Source organism: Grampus griseus (genome assembly GCF_964374135.1).
Source record: "Grampus griseus genome assembly, chromosome: 21".
Classification (NCBI taxonomy): Eukaryota; Metazoa; Chordata; class Mammalia; order Artiodactyla; family Delphinidae; genus Grampus; species Grampus griseus.
This window is the reverse complement of record NC_139015.1, coordinates 14,204,090-14,222,356: the sequence shown is the minus strand read 5'-3', so window position 1 is coordinate 14,222,356 and position 18,267 is coordinate 14,204,090. Positions and strand designations below refer to the sequence as shown.

Here is an 18,267-nt window from a genome sequence, read left to right as displayed (position 1 = left end):
GAAAGTGGCGTATTCAAGTAAAATTATTCAGCCAGCATTTAGAGATTTTAGTCAAACTTAGGAGACTTGAAAGCTGGAAATACAGCTATGGTACATGCCTCTGAAGATGATTATGGAAGTGATCTGAGGTATTGAGATAAAAGTGAGTGAATAAGGAGAGAGGCAAGCCCTCCCTCCCTTTGTCCATCCATCCGTCCATCCATCCATCCATCCATCCATCCATCCACTTAGTCATGTGCTCTCACAGACAGGAGGGGAGCTGCCTCAGAGGTAATGAAGTGAAGGAGAAGTGAAAGAGCCTTGGTTTGGGGAATTGGAAGGGCATCGATGATAATAAAGACTGCAATTTCAGAAGAGTAGTGGGTAAATCCAAGATTAGAGGAATTTGGGGAGACAGTGCTGAGATATTTCATCAAAGTCCATTCTTAATTCCTTTTCTGACCTGTTATTTTGAGCGGGGACTTTCCCAGAGTTTAGGAAGCATGACTGTTATGCTTAGGATTGCAGTACTGCTGGGCAGAACAAAACTTAGTATTTTTGACTGAAACACTTCTCAGATCCTTTAGTGTACTCATGTCCATTGGGAGATGGCAAAAGGGAGTCTCCCAAGCTACGTTGTCCTCTTTTTGTTGGAGCGTCTTTCAGGACTGACATTCTGCAGCACGTCCTCTGGGGTTAGCCAGCTTCTTGGCCTCTTAACTGCTCATTCTGGAAGAGAGAGCTTTAAAGAAACTGTCCTGGAAGAGAGGCCACCTCACTTAACTCACCTTCTTTTGTAGGAAGTTCCCAAAGCGAGGATCTTGGGAGATTTAGACAGTTGACTACAATCCAAGAGTGACATGGATGCGGGGAGGGTGAGCTGAGTGTTGAGAACGAGTGAGCCCTCGAGGGTGGGAGGCAGCTTGCTGTCTGCCTGCTTCTGGCTCAGAGTCACACTGGGGCTGGAGGGAAAGTTGCCTTCCCCGCCACTAGTAAAGCAACAGCCTTCAACATATGTGATGTTTTCTCTCATCATTTGTATTACTTTTCTGTCTTAATTTCTGTTAATAGATCTGCAGGTTTTCAAAGTTAGAACAGTTTAATGGAACAAGTACGTTTCTGAGAAGCGTTGGAGATTCTCATCCCTATTAGTAACTTTTTCTGTCGAGCAGATACATTACATTTTTCAAATCAGTTATTTGTAAGCTAGGGAATTGCCCGCCTGCAGGACACGGGGAATGGCAGGCCCTCGGATCCGCCCCTCCAGTAATCAGAAGTACGCTTCAGGCTGAACCCTGCGCTTGGGCCTTGTGGAAATGGACATGATTCTCTTTATCTTTTCCCCGAAAAGATTTCGGGTTACACGCTCACCGTGCAGGCCTCGGACAACGGCAGTCCACCCAGAGTCACCACGACCACTGTGAACATAGACGTGTCTGATGTCAACGACAACGCTCCCGTCTTCTCCAGGGGAAACTACAGCCTGATCATCCAGGTGATCCTGGGCCCAAGCCTCACTGAACGCACCCCTGTTGAAATAAGCTCTTTTTTGGCCTCAGTGATTCGTTTGAAATATCTTCCTTTTCCAAAGACTACTTTTGAGAAAAATGGGAACAGTGACATTACAGGGGTCTCCACCAATACTAAAAGATGAGCATTTCCAAGATGCTGTCATCTCTTCCTGTGCTTTGATTTTTAAGATATTCTCGCTAGCTTGATTGTTAACCTTACCTTCTGCCCTTGCGTTGCCTCCTTGCCCCTTACCCTCCCTCCTCCCTGCCACTCCTCCTCCAAACGCCTCCCCTCCCTCACCCCTCCCGGCACCCCTCCCTCACTCGCCCCACACCTTTCTCCTCACGTGCCCCCTCCCCTCCAGCCCCCTCCTTCCCATCACCACCACCCCTCCTCTCTCCTCCTTCCAAATGGAGCGGCAGTGTCTCTCTTTTCTGTAAATTTCATATTATAGAAAACATGCATATGATACGGGGTTTTGTTGAAAGTTGTGTGGTTCTCTTACTCTTGCAGGAAAATAAGCCCGTGGGGTTCAGCGTGCTGCAGCTGGCAGTGACAGACAGGGACTCCTCCCACAATGGCCCTCCCTTCTTCTTCAGCATTGTGAGTGGAAACAAGGAGGGGGCATTTGAAGTCAACCAGCAGGGAGCCCTCCTGACGGCAGCTGCCATAAATAGGAAAGTGAACGATCATTACTTACTGCACATTAAGGTATTGAAGTCTGTCTTTCTGATTTTGTTGTGGACTCATATGGAGAAGAGCTGCTTTGGTGGTTATCTTGTCCTGTGTAAACAGCTTACATTGCATGAGAAGACAAAACTGAATTAGAATTTTTATTTCATTTTTATTATTTATTTTTTTAATTTTATTTATTTAATTTATTAAATAAATTTTATTTAATTTATTATTTTATTTATCTAATTTATTTTATTTATTTATTTATTTTATTTATTTATTTAAATTATTTATTTAATTTTTATTTCATTTTTATCCCATGGCACTTCGTGGGGGCTTGTTTATTCATTTGGTTACTTTGTCATAGACGTTGGTAGAGCTAAATTTCAACGTAAATTAGTGAAAGGGCTAGAAAGAAGTATTTATCCTGTCCCTTGATAATACTTCTCATGTGGAGAACTAATATCTAACAATCGGTAATATTTTAGAACTTGAACAATGTAAATATATTTTTATTAAGTTGTAAACGACGACATAGATGAAGGTGATTTTTTTTTTTTCCCTTTTCTCGTAGGTGGCAGATAACGGAAAGCCTCAGTTGTCATCTTTGACATACATTGACATTAGAGTCATTGAAGAGAGCATCTATCCTCCTGCAATTTTGCCGCTAGAGATTTTCATTACTGCTTTTGGAGAGGAGTACTCAGGTGGTGTCATCGGGAAGATCCACGCGACGGACCAAGACGTGTATGACACGTTAACCTACAGCCTCGATCCCCAAATGGGCAGCCTCTTCTCTGTCTCCAGCACGGGGGGCAAGCTGATAGCCCACAAGAAGCTGGACGTAGGGCAGTACCTCCTCAACGTCAGCGTAACGGATGGGAAATTTACCACCGCGGCTGATGTCACGGTGCACATCAGACAAGTGACGCAGGAGATGTTGAACCAGACCGTGGCCGTCCGCTTTGCCAACCTCACCCCGGAAGAGTTCGTTGGGGACTATTGGCGCAACTTCCAGCGAGCTTTGCGGAACATCCTGGGTGTGAGGAGGAGTGACATTCAGATCGTTAGCTTGCAGCCCTCGGAGCCTCATCCGCACCTGGACATCTTGCTTTTTGTAGAGAGATCAGGTAGCGCCCAGGTCTCACCAAAACAACTTCTGCACAAGATTAATTCTTCCGTGACGGATATTGAGGAGATTAGTGGTGTGAGGATATTGGATGTGTTCCAGAAGCTCTGTGCAGGGCTGGATTGCCCCTGGAGATTCTGCGATGAAAAGGTGTCCGTGGATGAAAGTGCGATGTCAACGCATAGCACGGCCAGACTGAGCTTTGTGACCCCGCGCCACCGTAGGACAGCTGTGTGTCTCTGCACAGGTAACACACATACGCACGTGGAAGTAGGCAGTGCAGGTCATTTCATGTACGACCTTTGAAGGCTATACGTTAAAGATCGTTCTCTTGAAATTCCTATTAATTAGCTTTGCCCCCTGCCCTTTTTTTTTTTTTTTTTAAACAAAGGGGGAAAATGCCCACTTGTCCATCATGGATGTGAAGACAGTCCGTGCCCTGAAGGATCTGAATGTGTCACTGATCCCAGAGAGGAGACATACAGCTGCGTCTGTCCAGGTGGCAAGTTTGGCCAGTGCCCAGGTGAGAGGTTCAATAATTAAGAGTACTTGTATTTAAAAAAGTAACTTTCAGAGTTTCTTATTTTCTTCTTTGTTGGAGTTGAAAAGTATTGTAAAGTATGTTTATTATAACAGGTCAGACATAGAGGCGAATAAAGTAGTAGCTTTTCCTTCCTCTTGAACTCCTCCTGAGTTCATAGTTGGATGCTCTTCCTCTCTCATCAGAGCTCATATGAACGTACAGTCCCATACGTACAGATTTATTTTCCTTTTCCTTTCACATCTTTTTTTTTTTTAAAGAAACTGAGGAGTCGTTACATCTAACACAGTCCTCTTTTCCTCTGTGATGAGCATCTTGCCAAGTCCTAATGCTTGTTAATAGTTGTACAGCATTTTGTAGCACGGCTGTACCATCATTTATGCAACATGGTGCTTACGTGTAGAGATTCAGTTTATGTTCTCCTGTGTTACAAGAAGAATCCTTAAACGTGTATCCTTACATATTGGTGCTTTCATTTCTGTACAGTAGATTGTAAAACTGGGACTTACCTGTGTCAAAGGTGAACTACACTTTTAATTTTTAGGTATACCCATTATGTTAGTTTCCCAAAAGTTGTGCCAGTGCCTGTTTCTTCCAGTCATGTGTGAAGGTCTCATTCCCCGTTCTTTTGCTAATATTGAAGGCTTTCAATTAAAAAACAAATCCCCCCATCTAATAAGCATGAAATGGTATCTAATTATTTTAATTGCCATTTCTCTGGCTACTTGTGAAAGCAGTCTTTTCATTTGTTCATTGCCTGTTAGCGCTTCCTCTTCTGTGACTGGCCCGTTCTATTACGTGCGTGATTATCTGGATTATTTGTCTGTTTCTTATCTTTAATGTCTGGAGCTCTGGAGCTCTTCGTGTATTTTGATCAGAAAACATCTGCAAAACGCTGTCTGTATGTTATTGATCTTTTGATTTGTCTAATTTTTATTTTGTCACTTCTGCATAATTTTACAAAACAATTTTCATCTCTGGATTGATATTATTTTCATCATTTTTGTAGAATGGGAATTGTTTTATGTCTTGCTTGAGAAGGTTTCCCAAACCACCTTCAAGCTATGTATTTTCCTAAACTGCTTTCTAATAATTTTATAATGGACATTTCATATTTAGGTCTTTTATTATCTTAGAATTCATTTCTCTGTGATACAGTAGTCTGACTTATTCTCTCCAAATAGAAATCCAGTTATGCTGTGCTGTTTATTAAACAAGTAGACATGTCCCATTGAATTGCATTTTATAATGTTATAATCATAGATCCAAAACTTGAATTAGTCAGGGCGGGAGTGTGGGGACACACTTATAAAAATATTTAAACTTGATTCTGATTTATTTTTTCCTCTTTGTGATTCACAGGGAGTTCATCCGTAACATTTACTGGAAACAGCTTTGTGAAATATCGTCTAATGGAAAATGAAAACAAGTTAGAGATGAAACTGACCATGAGGCTGCGAACATACTCTACCCACGCGGTTGTCATGTACGCTCGCGGGACTGACTACAGCATCTTGGAGGTGAGCGTTTTTGCATATTTGTACCTCAGATTGTGGGAGACTTTAAAAATATAAATTCCATATTATGTTCAGATGGTCCATTTTTTTTAAAAGAATAAGATAAGCAAAATGAAATGGTTGAGTTATTCATTTAAATGGTTCATCGATACTTACACATAAGTTTTGTAGAATGAAAAGCTCTTTTTGCTCTGCGGTGACATAGACATTTACTTCTGTTTTTTACAAACATTTTTAGGTACCTGTGACTGTTAACATTCAAACTCTAAGTGATATTACACCTTAGTAATATTATAGGGAGTTTATAGAAAGGTCATACATATGCTTGAAGTGATAATTAGCTTGCCTACTTTTTTTTTTTTAGCATGATTCATTTTTGACTTCTGATAAAACCTGATGCTATTTTTGGTTGTTGTTTGGTACAGTTCATTATTACACGATGCCTTTAGGATACGCGGTTGAAATTTGATATCCCTGAAAGGTCCGTTTTTATTATCTGTACGATGAATGAGCGTGTGTTCTGTAGTACTTAAACGCGAGGGCTTACTTTCTTCCTTCCGTCACCAAACATGATCTGAGACTGTGCATGAAGACTCCATGAGAGTAACGTGAACAGTGATTGTTTCTGTCATAGATCCACAACGGAAGGCTGCAGTACAAATTCGACTGTGGAAGCGGCCCAGGCATCGTCTCTGTCCAGAGCATCCAGGTCAACGATGGGCTGTGGCACGCGGTGTCTCTTGAAGTGAATGGAAACTATGCCAGGTTGGTTCTAGACCAAGTCCACACCGCATCAGGCACAGCCCCGGGGACACTGAAAACCCTCAACCTGGATAGCCATGTGTTTTTTGGTGGCCACATCCGTCAGCAGGGCTCACGGCATGGAAAAAGCCCCCAGATCGGCAGTGGTTTCAGGGGTTGTATGGACTCCATTTATCTGAATGGGCAGGAACTCCCTTTAAATAACAAACCAAGGAGCTACGCACACATTGAAGAATCGGTGGACGTGTCTCCTGGGTGCTTGTTAACAGCTACGGAAGACTGCTCGAGCAGCCCATGCCAGAACGGAGGCGCCTGCCACCCCTCACCCACTGGAGGTAAGCTTCACACGTGAGCCTTCTTTAAACGTTACACGCATATGCGCTTGAGGGGAAGTTCCCCCTGTATTTCTGCTCTTCCTCTTTTTATTCAATCAGTTTTGTCAGATCCTGCAGCCAGCATGGGATCTGAGTAGCATACATGATGCTCTAGCGGAGTGAGATTTTGAATGCATCCCAGCCGCGGCTGGAGGGGACAGTTTCTCTCCCGCTGAGCTGCGGCCGCGCTGCTTCGTGTTTCCAAACACGTCTCATTCTGCACCAGCAGCCACAGGAAGCCACAGCTGACCCTGAACTCCTCTCCGGCCACACGGACACTGACCTGGGGGTTAGAACTGGTTCCACGTAGCTCTTCTTGGGGCCTCCTTTTATCCAGTGGCCCAGCAAGGGGACTGCTGGCCTTGCTCGCTCTAGGTGGGAGTAGAAGTGGTTTTCCAGAAGGCCTTGGACCCCTCGTAAATTATGGTGAACTAGAGCTGGTTATGAGTTTTCTCTTCAGTTCTTTGTGTTTTGGTGATACCAGCACTAGACAACTTTTTACTCCGAGGGAATGGGAATTTTACTAGGTTTTTTACAGGTCTTGGAGAGCTAAATCTTCACCTAAACTTAAAAGTAAAAACGAATATACTGAGACTTATTTTTTGAGCTACTGAATGATAGGACTTTTTGTTTCCTTTTGCTGATATAGGTTATTACTGCAAATGCAGTGCCTTGTACATAGGGACCTATTGTGAGGTGGGCATCAATCCGTGTTCCTCCAACCCCTGCCTGTACGGTGGCACCTGCATTGTGGACAATGGAGACTTCCTTTGTCAATGTAGAGGATTATATACCGGTCAGAGGTATGTAGAGTTTTCTTAGCTTTCATAGTTAATTTTAACATTAGCGTTTCTAATGTCATCATGTTTGTAAAATACATTCACTTGTTACCATTTAAGTATTCGGTTTATGTTTATTTTTTCCCTGTTCTTTAGGTGCCAGCTTAGTCCCTACTGCAAAGATGAACCCTGTAAAAATGGTGGAACATGTTTTGACAGTTTGGATGGTGCTGTCTGTCAGTGTGACTCGGGTTTTAGGGGAGAAAGGTAACTGGCTTCTTTCAAGATTTGTATCTGCACCTCTCTATAGTTTCACAGTGATCAGCAGATGCAACAAAACTTCATTAATTTGGACTGTGTTGCTTCAGGATTGGAATTCCGAGCTCATAATGGCTCCTTGCATAATTTATCTTTTCATTCTTTAAAATAAAAAAATACTGAGCCAAATGAATGTAATATTATAGTGCTTGAAATAGTATATGCTTTCAATATATAATGCTTGTATACTTTAAAAACATTATTTATGAACAAAGAATGTATGAGTGCTTGCAGGAAGTAACTGTTAAAGGAATGAATAAGATTGTGTTTTTTAAAGCAGACTCCCAAGGAGTTGTTACCTGTCTGTGAGAGTGATGACATTTTTTCATCATTTATTTAGCATCTAAAATCTTTTTCTACTCTCTCAGTATCTTCTGTGAGCCTTCCATAATCCTGAGAGGTGATAATTATTTTCCAGGTGAAGAAAATGAGGCACTAAGGTGCCTGTTGTTGACCTTGAAAGAAGTGGCTTTTAGTTCCAGATGCCATTTCACCTTAGTTTTTAAACCAAATAGGTGAAGTCTTACTCGGTGCTTGTTACTTGTAAGTGCCTAGTGCTGTACATCTAGAAAAGCCTTCACCGTCATATCAGTCTTGTTAGAAGGCTTGAAGCGCGACCTGCCTGCAGAGATTCACATAAGGTTTTGCTCTAGTAGTGATTGTGGTCTTGAAGTTTGTCATCAGTCACATGGTTTTCATTTGTGAGTCTACTTTAATTCTAGACAATACTCAATGTATTTAACGAAAATGTCTCAGTAATCAAAATTGTAATGCTAGGTGAGTGTAGGGGATGTTAAGCAGATACATTTTGTTAAAGGAGGAAGGGTTCCAAGTGGCAGGTGGATCTGCGCAGGTGCAAAATATGCCCATTTGGGAAGGCGGGAGGCTGGGCGGCGGGGGTGAGGGGATCGCATGCGGATGAGTCCGTAAGGGTGAGGGTCTGAGGGAGATTTTCAACAGGGAGAAGCATATAAAAACGGAAGACAGAGTTTTCTAGCCTTTTTACATGCTTTATGGAACTGTCATTTTTCCAAACAGGAACATTTTCTGAGAAATTTAACCTAGTCTCTTGAAGTACATTTATCATGCACATTCTAAATTTCTGGATCAGAAATCAAGACAAACTGAGGTTTAGCCTATGAGTTTGATTTAGTAATCTGTTGAATCCTTAGAAAACTGGCAGTTAAAGATTGACTTGGCATAATGTTTATCTCCCGAATGTACAGAGTATGGAATCAAATGATTCATTACTCCACGGAAGGTCTTTTGTGTAGTTATTGTTGTCAGTAGTGTATTTTTGGGTGGATCTTATTCAGGAGGACTTAGCCGTTAGTCTCGAAGAGTCATAGGCCTGGCACGTTCTGGCTCATGTTGCAAAGGCCTCTCTCCTCAATCTGGGCTGTCTTGGCAGGTGTCAGAGTGACATTGACGAATGTGCTGGCAACCCCTGCCGAAATGGAGCCCTTTGCGAGAACACACACGGCTCCTACCACTGTAACTGCAGCCGTGAGTACAGAGGAAGACACTGTGAGGACGTCACCCCAAACCAATACGTGTCGACCCCCTGGGACATCGGCCTGGCTGAGGGCATCGGCATCGTGGTTTTCATAACGGGCATCTTTCTACTGGTGCTGCTGTTCATCTTCTGCCGCAAGATGATTAGTCGAAAGAAGAAACACCAGCCCAAAGCTGAGGACAAACACTTGGGACCCAGCGCAGCTTTCTTGCAAAGACCGTATTTTGACTCAAAGCTAAATAAGAACATGTACTCCGACGTACCACCCCAGGTGCCTGTCCGTCCTATCTCCTACACTCCAAGCATTCCAAGCGACTCTAGAAACAACCTTGACCGAAACTCCTTCGAAGGATCGGCTATACCCGAGCACCCCGAATTCAGCACCTTTAACCCCGAGTCTGTGCACGGACACCGGAAGGCCGTGGCCGTCTGCAGCGTGGCCCCAAACCTGCCTCCGCCGCCTCCTTCAAACTCCCCTTCTGACAGTGACTCAATCCAGAAGCCGAACTGGGACTTCGACTATGATAGTAAGAACAACTTTCTAAATCTTGATACAATGTCACTGAGCAATGGACAGTGAGGTGACAAGTTCTGCCAGAGCTTCTGGTGGTTCAGATCAAACTGCGGAGTCTTTGTGAGTGGTGAATGTGCTCAGACCCTGTAGAGCTCTGGGACGACTGGAAAGCTTTTCCTGATGCCCCAGCCCTGGCTGAGCACTGTGGCTGCGATGTTATTTTAATTTAGGAATTGAATCCAGTCATGTTCCAGTTAATCTGGAAAGATCATTTTATCTTTGTAATTGATGTGGGTTCTGAACTATAATGTGGAGGGACTTTTATGACAAAACAGTTGGGAGGGCATTTGCGTAATAGGATTTTTTTCCTAACGTGCCCAGAGAAAGTGACGGTATTTAAGTGGCCTGACATATATTTGATGCTTTGAAAAAAGCTATAGGTACCATTTTCAAATTAATTCCCCAGGTTGTCTAATGGTGTCCACAGGCAGGTTTATTGCGAATTTCTATTCTGTGTGAGTCTGCAAGCCATATTTGTAGGTTTTTGGTTTTGTTTTTCAGGTGTTTCTGGTTTTTTTCTTTTGATGTTCTTTCACTAAGCAAAAGCCAGGCAGTCTGTGGGTCACGCTTGCCCTGCGTCAGGATACAGCAGGGAAGAAAACAGAGTCTCTGCCTTCATAGAGTGTAACTGGTTTGTCTGTCATCTCCTCCTTTTAGCTAAAGTAGTGGATCTTGATCCTTGTCTCTCCAAAAAGCCACTGGAGGAAAAGCCTTCTCAGCCGTACAGTGCCCGGGAGAGCCTGTGTGAAGTGCAGTCCCTGAGCTCCTTCCAGTCGGAGCCGTGTGACGACAACGGTGAGTAAACGCACACCTGAAATGCCCTGGTCCCCTGCTGGCTGTCCACAGCCCTGCGCACGTGATGCAGCGCAGTCAGGTAGACGCGCCCGGTGCCCCTGGTTTGGTTTCACACGGTCTTCACGTTTCACTTCGGACCACAGTTAGACAATACCTTGGACAGCCTTGCATGAACTTCCAACTAGGGAAAATGTTTAAAATGTTCTTAGTGCTTAGGTATTGGAACTGTAGCAACTGGTCAGTAATAAGGAAGAAAATATAATTAATTGAAAGGTAATGTCTGTCTGATTGGTTAATTTCACTTTGACCTTTTTTCCACAACAGTGAATATTATAGAAGTTACGTGGATTTTTAAAAAACCCTTGTAACAACTTCCTTGAGCATACCCCACGCACACACACTTACACCCTCACAGCCCTAAGAGGAGAAGCCATAGTCTGAAACATGCAACCTCAGCGGCACCTGTGGTATTACAAGGTTTTATTTGTCTCTTCCCCCAACTCCCCTGCGGCCTCAGCTCCCATTTGGATCAGAGCATACTGACTGAGAGCACACTTTAAGAGATTGCTAGTAAGTTTGATTATATTTCTAATGAAGAAGGTTTGACGGTGGGATCATTGATGCCAGTTTTGTTTATCTGAGGGTAAACCGCATTGATAACCAGCTTTACCATATTAGCACATACCAGTAGAGAAAACTGTCAATATTCAGAAATACAGAAAAGTAAGTTCTTAATGGAAATTTTTGAATGTCAGAATTAGTAATTTTTTTGCATAAAAATGCCATGTGTAAACTGAATTGTTTGTGAATCCAGAGTAAATAGCCCATAATACACTGAAGAGACCTTTCTAAACTAAGGATGGCCATAAGTACGTGCCATTCATTCCTGAATCACTTTAAGCATGTTTTGTATGATATCAAGGTACACCTGTGTTTATTATCTAGTGATGAAGTATATGGACATAACTGCTTATTAAACCAACAACAAAGTAGAATTCTTTCTTTCAGTAGGTTTAATTCTAAAACATTAGAGTTGCTGATTTATGTAATAATTTATATCTTTGTCCTTAAATGCTCTTCGTAAACCTCAGAATTTTGTCAGCATTTTCTTTCTTTTCCTAGTTTTTTTCACTGAAACATCATTCGTAATACTCTTAAATAGCTTTAATAAGCTATGGTCAAATTAGTTAAGAAAATTAATTGCCAGATAATACAATGTGAGAAAAAATACATTTTCCAGGAGTGTCTGTATTTTAATCTTTATCATAATTTTAATCATTATCAGTCATAAAGTCTGTATTAAGAGAGTATTTAAATTATATTTTTTAGTTTTCTAAGGCTGTTATAATAGATTACATAGTGGCTTGAGACAAGATAAATTTGTGACAGTTCTGTAGTTTAGAAATTTGATGCTTGTCTCAGGAGGCTAAATTTAAGATGTCAGTAAGGTTGTTTCTGGAGACTCCAGGGGAGAATCCCTTTCCTGTACCTTTTCCAGCTTCTAGAGGCTGCCCCGCTCCTTGGCTCATGGCTTACTCTTCCATCCCTCAAAGACAGCAACAGTGCACCTCCTGGCCGTTCTGCTCCAGTCACAGCTCCCTCCAGCCAAGGCTGGGAAAGTTGCTCCCCGTTTAAGAACCCTTGTGATTACATTGGGCCTGCACAGATAATAGCGGAAAATCCCTTCATCTCAGGACCTTTAACCTAATCATATTAGCAAAGTCCCTTTTGCCGAGGATAGTAACATATTCACAGGTTACCAGGATTAGGTTGTGTACATCTTTGAGGGCCATCCTTCTGCCTATTACATGCATACTTATTTATTTTGGCATAGATGCTTTAAAACAAATGAAAGGGAAAACAAATGAAAGGGAATTTACACAGGAAACAGCCAGGCAGACAGTCTACATTTCTCTGCTGGATGTTAGCTCACCAGCTGTTAACTCATCTGCAGAAAGACAAGAAAATTGGGGTGGGAGTACACAGAACAGCGACAAAGCCATTTTTATTTTTATGTTGCATAGTTTACCTTATTATATAGCTCTTAATTTTTTTTCCTGGGAAGAATGAGTTTATTAAATGGTCCCAGAAAATTGGCTTAGCAAGTATTTGACTCGTTGAATATGAAATCTTTTGCCCATGGGATGTTAAAATAAGGATTGTTTTGTCATGACTTGATTCATAATTGTCATTGTGACACAAATTTATGGCTAAAAATTTTTTTCCTAAATTACAGTATCATGTGGTTACTCTGTTCCTTTGATTAATAATACAAATATATAGCTTGATTAGAAAAATCTCTGAGACATATAAGGAAGAGAGTGCAAGGGTCATGCATAATTACATAGCTATGTTAAAGTAGTCACATTTTTAAAACTATGAGGTAGAAGTTACATAATACAAAGAAATGCTGTTTAATGCACTGTCTCCTGACTAACTGAAGATTTTCCTAATTTACTCCTTTTGTACCTTTTTACAAGCTTCCATAGTGACTGTAATACACCATGTCAATGCTGTAGTTGACACGGTGACTAAAGAAGGTATAGTCATGCCTGTGCTCTGTGTTTGTGTTCACAGTGACTGTCCCTGGAGTTGTGTGCTTTTGCCTACTGTAGTGTTGTACAAAGTCCTTATGTTATGGTTCTGAGGAGGCTGAATACTTTTATTTTGTGCAGGCGTGTACATTAATAATCCAGATACATTGCAAAATATTGTTATATATGTGTGTCTGTAGTCTTTGTTACTTTTTGCCGTTCACAGTGAATTTACACAGATGCCAGAAGTCACCTATAGGGTCTTGACAGCTGCCTTTACATGGCACAATAGTAAGAAGTTAGAAGTAATTCTATCTAAAAAAATTTTAATATAAAAAATTATCTTCATATGAATAGGAGTAAAACTAAATAACACACAGCTTTTATAATTAACTGTAACTGACTCTTCCTTTTTGGATTTTCCCTGAGGTATGGTCAAGGAAAATTATAGAACATGATAAGGTATATTTTTATATTTGGTTGAGTGGAAATCATTGAATAGGAAGGTATATCTGGTCAAAATTATAGGAAATACCTGCCTTAAATTAAATTAGCCCTTTATTATACACTGAAATTGAAGTAATCACATGCAGACTGCACAGGCACTTTCAAACTGTAAGTCAGATGACCGTAGAGCTTGTGAACACCCTAATTGTTAGGCCCCAGCACCAAGGTTTCAAGGATTGAGGAGGTCTGGATGGGGCCCTGAGAATTTGCATTCCCAACCAGCCCCCAGTTAATTCTGGTGTTACTGGTCTAAGGATCGCACTTTCAGAACTACTGGCGTAGACCACCAAGAGTACATAAAGCTTAGGGGATCCTTTTTGCTAGGACATATGTGTCACCAAGATTTAGGTGCGAGAAGGATGGTTTCAGGCCAAGTTTGATGGGATGGGGCAGGGGTGAGGTTTCCGTGTTTACTAATTACAGTTACCAATGAGCCTTACACTTACTTTCCTAAGAAGTACCATGTCTTTGCTTAGTGAGTCAGAAGGTGATCTATATTTTGTCGACTGAATTTTAGTTTTCCCGTGATGAAATTCTAATATTTTAAATACTGACAGAGTTTAAAGAAGCAAAATTTGAGTGGTTCTTTCATTGCAGTCTCTTTCATTGAAAAATATTTTCGGCATATTAAATATTAATTGAGTTTAAAATTGAAAGCTAGTTTAAATTTAAGAATTATTGAGTGCCTATTTAGTAACAAAAATTGTCAATCCTCTTTTTAAAAAGAAACTACCACATTTTTAGCAGGCTTTTTAGAATAATTCTATAGATACAGTTAGCTAAATACTGGCTTATTCATGTTTTAGAATCACCACAGTTTTTGATTTAAATTCCTAGAAGAGAACCATCAAATCTTCTTTGTTCCAAATTATTTTATCACAAGGATTTTCAAGAACATCATTGAATGCACAGAAGGCATTGGCCTTGTTGAGAAAGTCACTAATCACCATGGTTCTTACTTCCACAATAATAAGAATCATGATGGTCGCCAACAGTTAGTGCTTGACCTACATTATCTGATTTAATCCTCCAAATAACTAAGGGATTTCCACCCCCATTTCAAAGATAAGAGCCTTAAGCTTAGCCAGGGTAAGCAACCTGCCCAGGGTCATGTGATTCACACTGACTGTCTCTGCTCCATGCTGGAGTTCCACATGCAAAACGAGGACCCTGAAAGCGCAAGTGGATGGGTGGGCTCTGGGCTACAGGCAGCTAATGGTGTCTCCAAGGAAAGGTGGACAACGTAGGTATAAAATCGTATTCAAACTGGGCAAGGTTTGGAGAGATTTTCTCTTGGCTGTTCATAAGTGTCTAAGTGCATTCATGGTTTCTCTGAATTTAATGGCCATGTGCAGGCCTTGCTGTGCTGGAAAGTATGTGCCTCTTGTGTCACTGTGGCTTTTGTATTTGGGTTATCACCTAAGGGACCTGATGTGACCGAGCCTTTCATAATATTTCTCAGTAACATGAGGGTGTCATTTAAATTCCGTACCAGTTTACATTTTATTAGAGCCTATAGACTTTCAGTTACTCCTAACAAAATTTTGTGTTTTCAGGATTAGCTTGCCAGAAACAAGGGAAAGAAAGTAAAATCCTGAGTTTCCAGGCACAGTCCCTACTTCATCATCACTCATCTTTTCCCTGCACTCCCACGTCCCATTTTACTTGTGCTACACAAATTTCTCACCATTTGGAATTTTCATAGATAATGGCTTAGAGGCATAGTACATGGCTGGCTGGGCCTTTATAAACAGTTTATATTGTGTTATGTACTTATCTTTATTGCCTTTTCAGCCGTCCTTCTCTTTTAATTACAAATGTTTTCTTTTCTCTCTGCTCTGCAACCAAAAGAGTCTTTTGCTGCTCCTGACCTCAGCAAATCAAGAGGTGACTTATGCATGCCAGTTGTTCACTGATAATTCACTAAAACAAATTGGCGGAGGTTCGACCCAGTGCTGACTTGCTTCATGTGTTTGCGCAGTAACTAGTGCATAGTTGTTCGTGCCCTGCATTCTAAACGCAACTGCCTCACCTTCGCCCGTCTGCCAAAGGGTTTCAAAAATCCCGGGGTGGGGGGAGGGTTTTTTTAAATAATTATACTTTTATAATATATAGTTGAAAATGATCCTTAGTCCTTTCTAAAGTAACAAAAATTGTAGTTTATCAAAGATTGCGTTACAGTTTTCAATGTTTAATTGCATTTTTGATTTGGAGGCATGCTTTGATATGTCACTGTATTAATACAGTTCATTGTTTTTCTTAGGGCTAATGAAAAGTAGTACAATTTTTAGTATTAAACTTGTAATGTTATAAAGGAAATTTATTTTTTAAATTTTAGCATGCTAAAGATCGCTTTTATTTAAAGACTCACATTAATTACTGTTTTGTTTTTTTTCACGACAAGTAGTGCAGATCAAGTGACATTTAATATTTTACTAAATAGAGACTTCTTTCTGAAAGGACAAAATTTCTTTACCAATGTCCTAAGACTGAACTAATACTCTTCTTTCTAAAGAGCAGTGGGTTCTAAATTACAAGAGGAAAGCTGAAAGGATGATTGGAATCATTTGAAGAAAAGTGCATGTATCTAGATGCTAGCATACTGCTCCTGTTAAAACTTCCATTTCTTTATGTAAGCACCTAACACTTGAGTGTTAGGTGCTTACATAAAACTGTAAGTCCACATTTTAGGAGCCAGAGCCTAATTCATAGAGGTTCTCAAAAGTGGTTCGGGATGGGAGGACGTCTTCAAAGCAGAGACCAAGGGTTTCCAGAATGTTGATCCTCTGTGCGTGGGAATGCCTTTGCACCTGTGTGTGTTGCATACACTGAGCCCTTTTTCCGTGGTACGCACTCTTGGGAGGAAAACACGTTGAAGTCTGTTTTCTTTTCTACCAAGGGTATCACTGGGATACATCAGATTGGATGCCAAGTGTTCCTCTGCCAGATATACAAGAGTTCCCCAATTATGAGGTGATTGATGAGCAGACGCCCCTGTACTCAGCAGATCCAAACGCCATCGATACAGACTATTACCCTGGAGGCTACGACATTGAGAGTGACTTTCCACCCCCGCCAGAGGACTTCCCCGTGCCTGACGAGCTGCCACCCTTACCTCCAGAATTCAGTGACCAGTTTGAATCCATACACCCTCCCAGAGACATGCCCGCTGCAGGGAGCCTGGGCTCTTCATCGAGAAGCCGGCAGAGGTTCAACTTGAATCAGTATCTGCCCAATTTCTATCCTACCGATATGTCTGAACCTCAGAAAGCAGGCCCTGGTGAGAACAGTGCTCGCAGAGAACCCTACGCCCCTTACCCTCCAGGGTATCAAAGGAGCTTTGAAGCCTCCACTGTAGAGAACATGCCCGTGTCCATGTACGCCTCCACAGCTTCCTGCTCTGACGTGTCTGCGTGCTGTGAAGTCGAGTCTGAGGTCATGATGAGTGACTACGAGAGTGGAGATGATGGCCACTTCGAAGAGGTGACGATCCCTCCACTCGATTCTCAACAGCATACGGAGGTCTGACACTCAGACTCCCCGCAAAGTGCCTGAACCATAATGAACCTAGAGATTCTGTCAGTGATCTCCTGCATTGATCTTTGCAGCAGTGCTTAAGCGCTTTTTTCGGTGAGCTGAAACGGGCATGGCTGCACTGAATCCCGCACCTTGTGACCTGTTAGCCATTTCCAGCGTCCTAACCTTCTGTCTTTGGGTGAGGTTTACGTCGGCTGTGCCATTTCTGAGCATCTTTTTTGTATTTACATTTGTCTGTGTTAAAATAATAAAATGAAAATCAGTCCTACTATCTTGTTAGCATGATTCATGTATTTATATAGATTTGATTATTTTAATTTTCCTGTCTTTTTTTGTAAATTTTATGTACAGATTTGATTTTTTTTAGTTTTAACTAGAATTTCAAGATACTTTGTGCATTTGTTTTTGACCGAATTTTGGTGGTGTTAGCGTCATTACCTAGCACCCTGATTTTTTAATATAACCAGGGTTTCACTCTGTATCCTTTTCAACTGAAGTATGACGTTTCGTTAATACATTTCAGTATAGTCATTCATTTCTATCTGTACATAGGATGAGGACAGATCCCATACATGGACATGTCTTAAATGGGTTGCTGTATTTTAGAATTATAAAGATTTTTCATTATTGGAAAGTGTAATGGGGACCTTCTGCAGACTGTTTAGAACCAAAACCACCATGACACAGTTTTTATAGTGTCTGTATATTTGTGATGCAATGGTCTTGTAAAGGTTTTTACTGAAAACTACCATTAGCCAGTCTTTCTTACTGACAATAAATTATTAATAAAATACTTTAGCTTTACTGCCTGTTATTCCTCCGTATTTATACTCCTGTTCAGGATTCAGTTAATGAATTGAGAAAGAAGGGCTGGACGGACGCATGGATAGAAGGATGGATATAGCTTTTTTTGGCTTAAATACGAAGAGTTTCTTTGCAGTTGCCAAAACCAGACTGTACTTACAGATGTTGCCACTAGGTGGCAGTATATAGCTACGTGCTACTGCTCAAAACTATAGGTATAGAGGCAAACGGCACTCTTATGTAATAAGTATTTTCTAACTAAAACGTCAAGAAAACTTCTCTTATGCATTTTTTATTTTATTGCTATTTCTTGGCCATAATTGAAACGCATCTATGGTTTTATCCTATGATTTATATCAAAAACAAAGCATTTTATGAAGTATTTTATCTTTCTGTTGTCAAAGAACACATCAT

The 18,267-nt window shown here is 41.2% G+C and overlaps 1 protein-coding gene across 1 annotated transcript in view; it reads left to right on the top strand.

The window, feature by feature from the left end:
- The window catches only part of FAT1 (FAT atypical cadherin 1), a 119,760-nt gene extending 101,944 nt beyond the window's left edge, over positions 1–17,816 (top strand). Inside the window, exons 17-27 of the mRNA XM_082680545.1 lie at positions 1,331–1,474; positions 2,005–2,202; positions 2,741–3,542; positions 3,687–3,818; positions 5,199–5,356; positions 5,988–6,450; positions 7,139–7,292; positions 7,425–7,535; positions 8,998–9,629; positions 10,334–10,471; positions 16,412–17,816. Coding sequence (XP_082536671.1) covers positions 1,331–1,474; positions 2,005–2,202; positions 2,741–3,542; positions 3,687–3,818; positions 5,199–5,356; positions 5,988–6,450; positions 7,139–7,292; positions 7,425–7,535; positions 8,998–9,629; positions 10,334–10,471; positions 16,412–17,040 — 3,561 coding nt within the window. The 3' untranslated portion in view covers positions 17,041–17,816. The remainder of the gene's footprint in view (positions 1–1,330; positions 1,475–2,004; positions 2,203–2,740; positions 3,543–3,686; positions 3,819–5,198; positions 5,357–5,987; positions 6,451–7,138; positions 7,293–7,424; positions 7,536–8,997; positions 9,630–10,333; positions 10,472–16,411) is intronic.
- Positions 17,817–18,267: the final 451 nt, after the last annotated feature.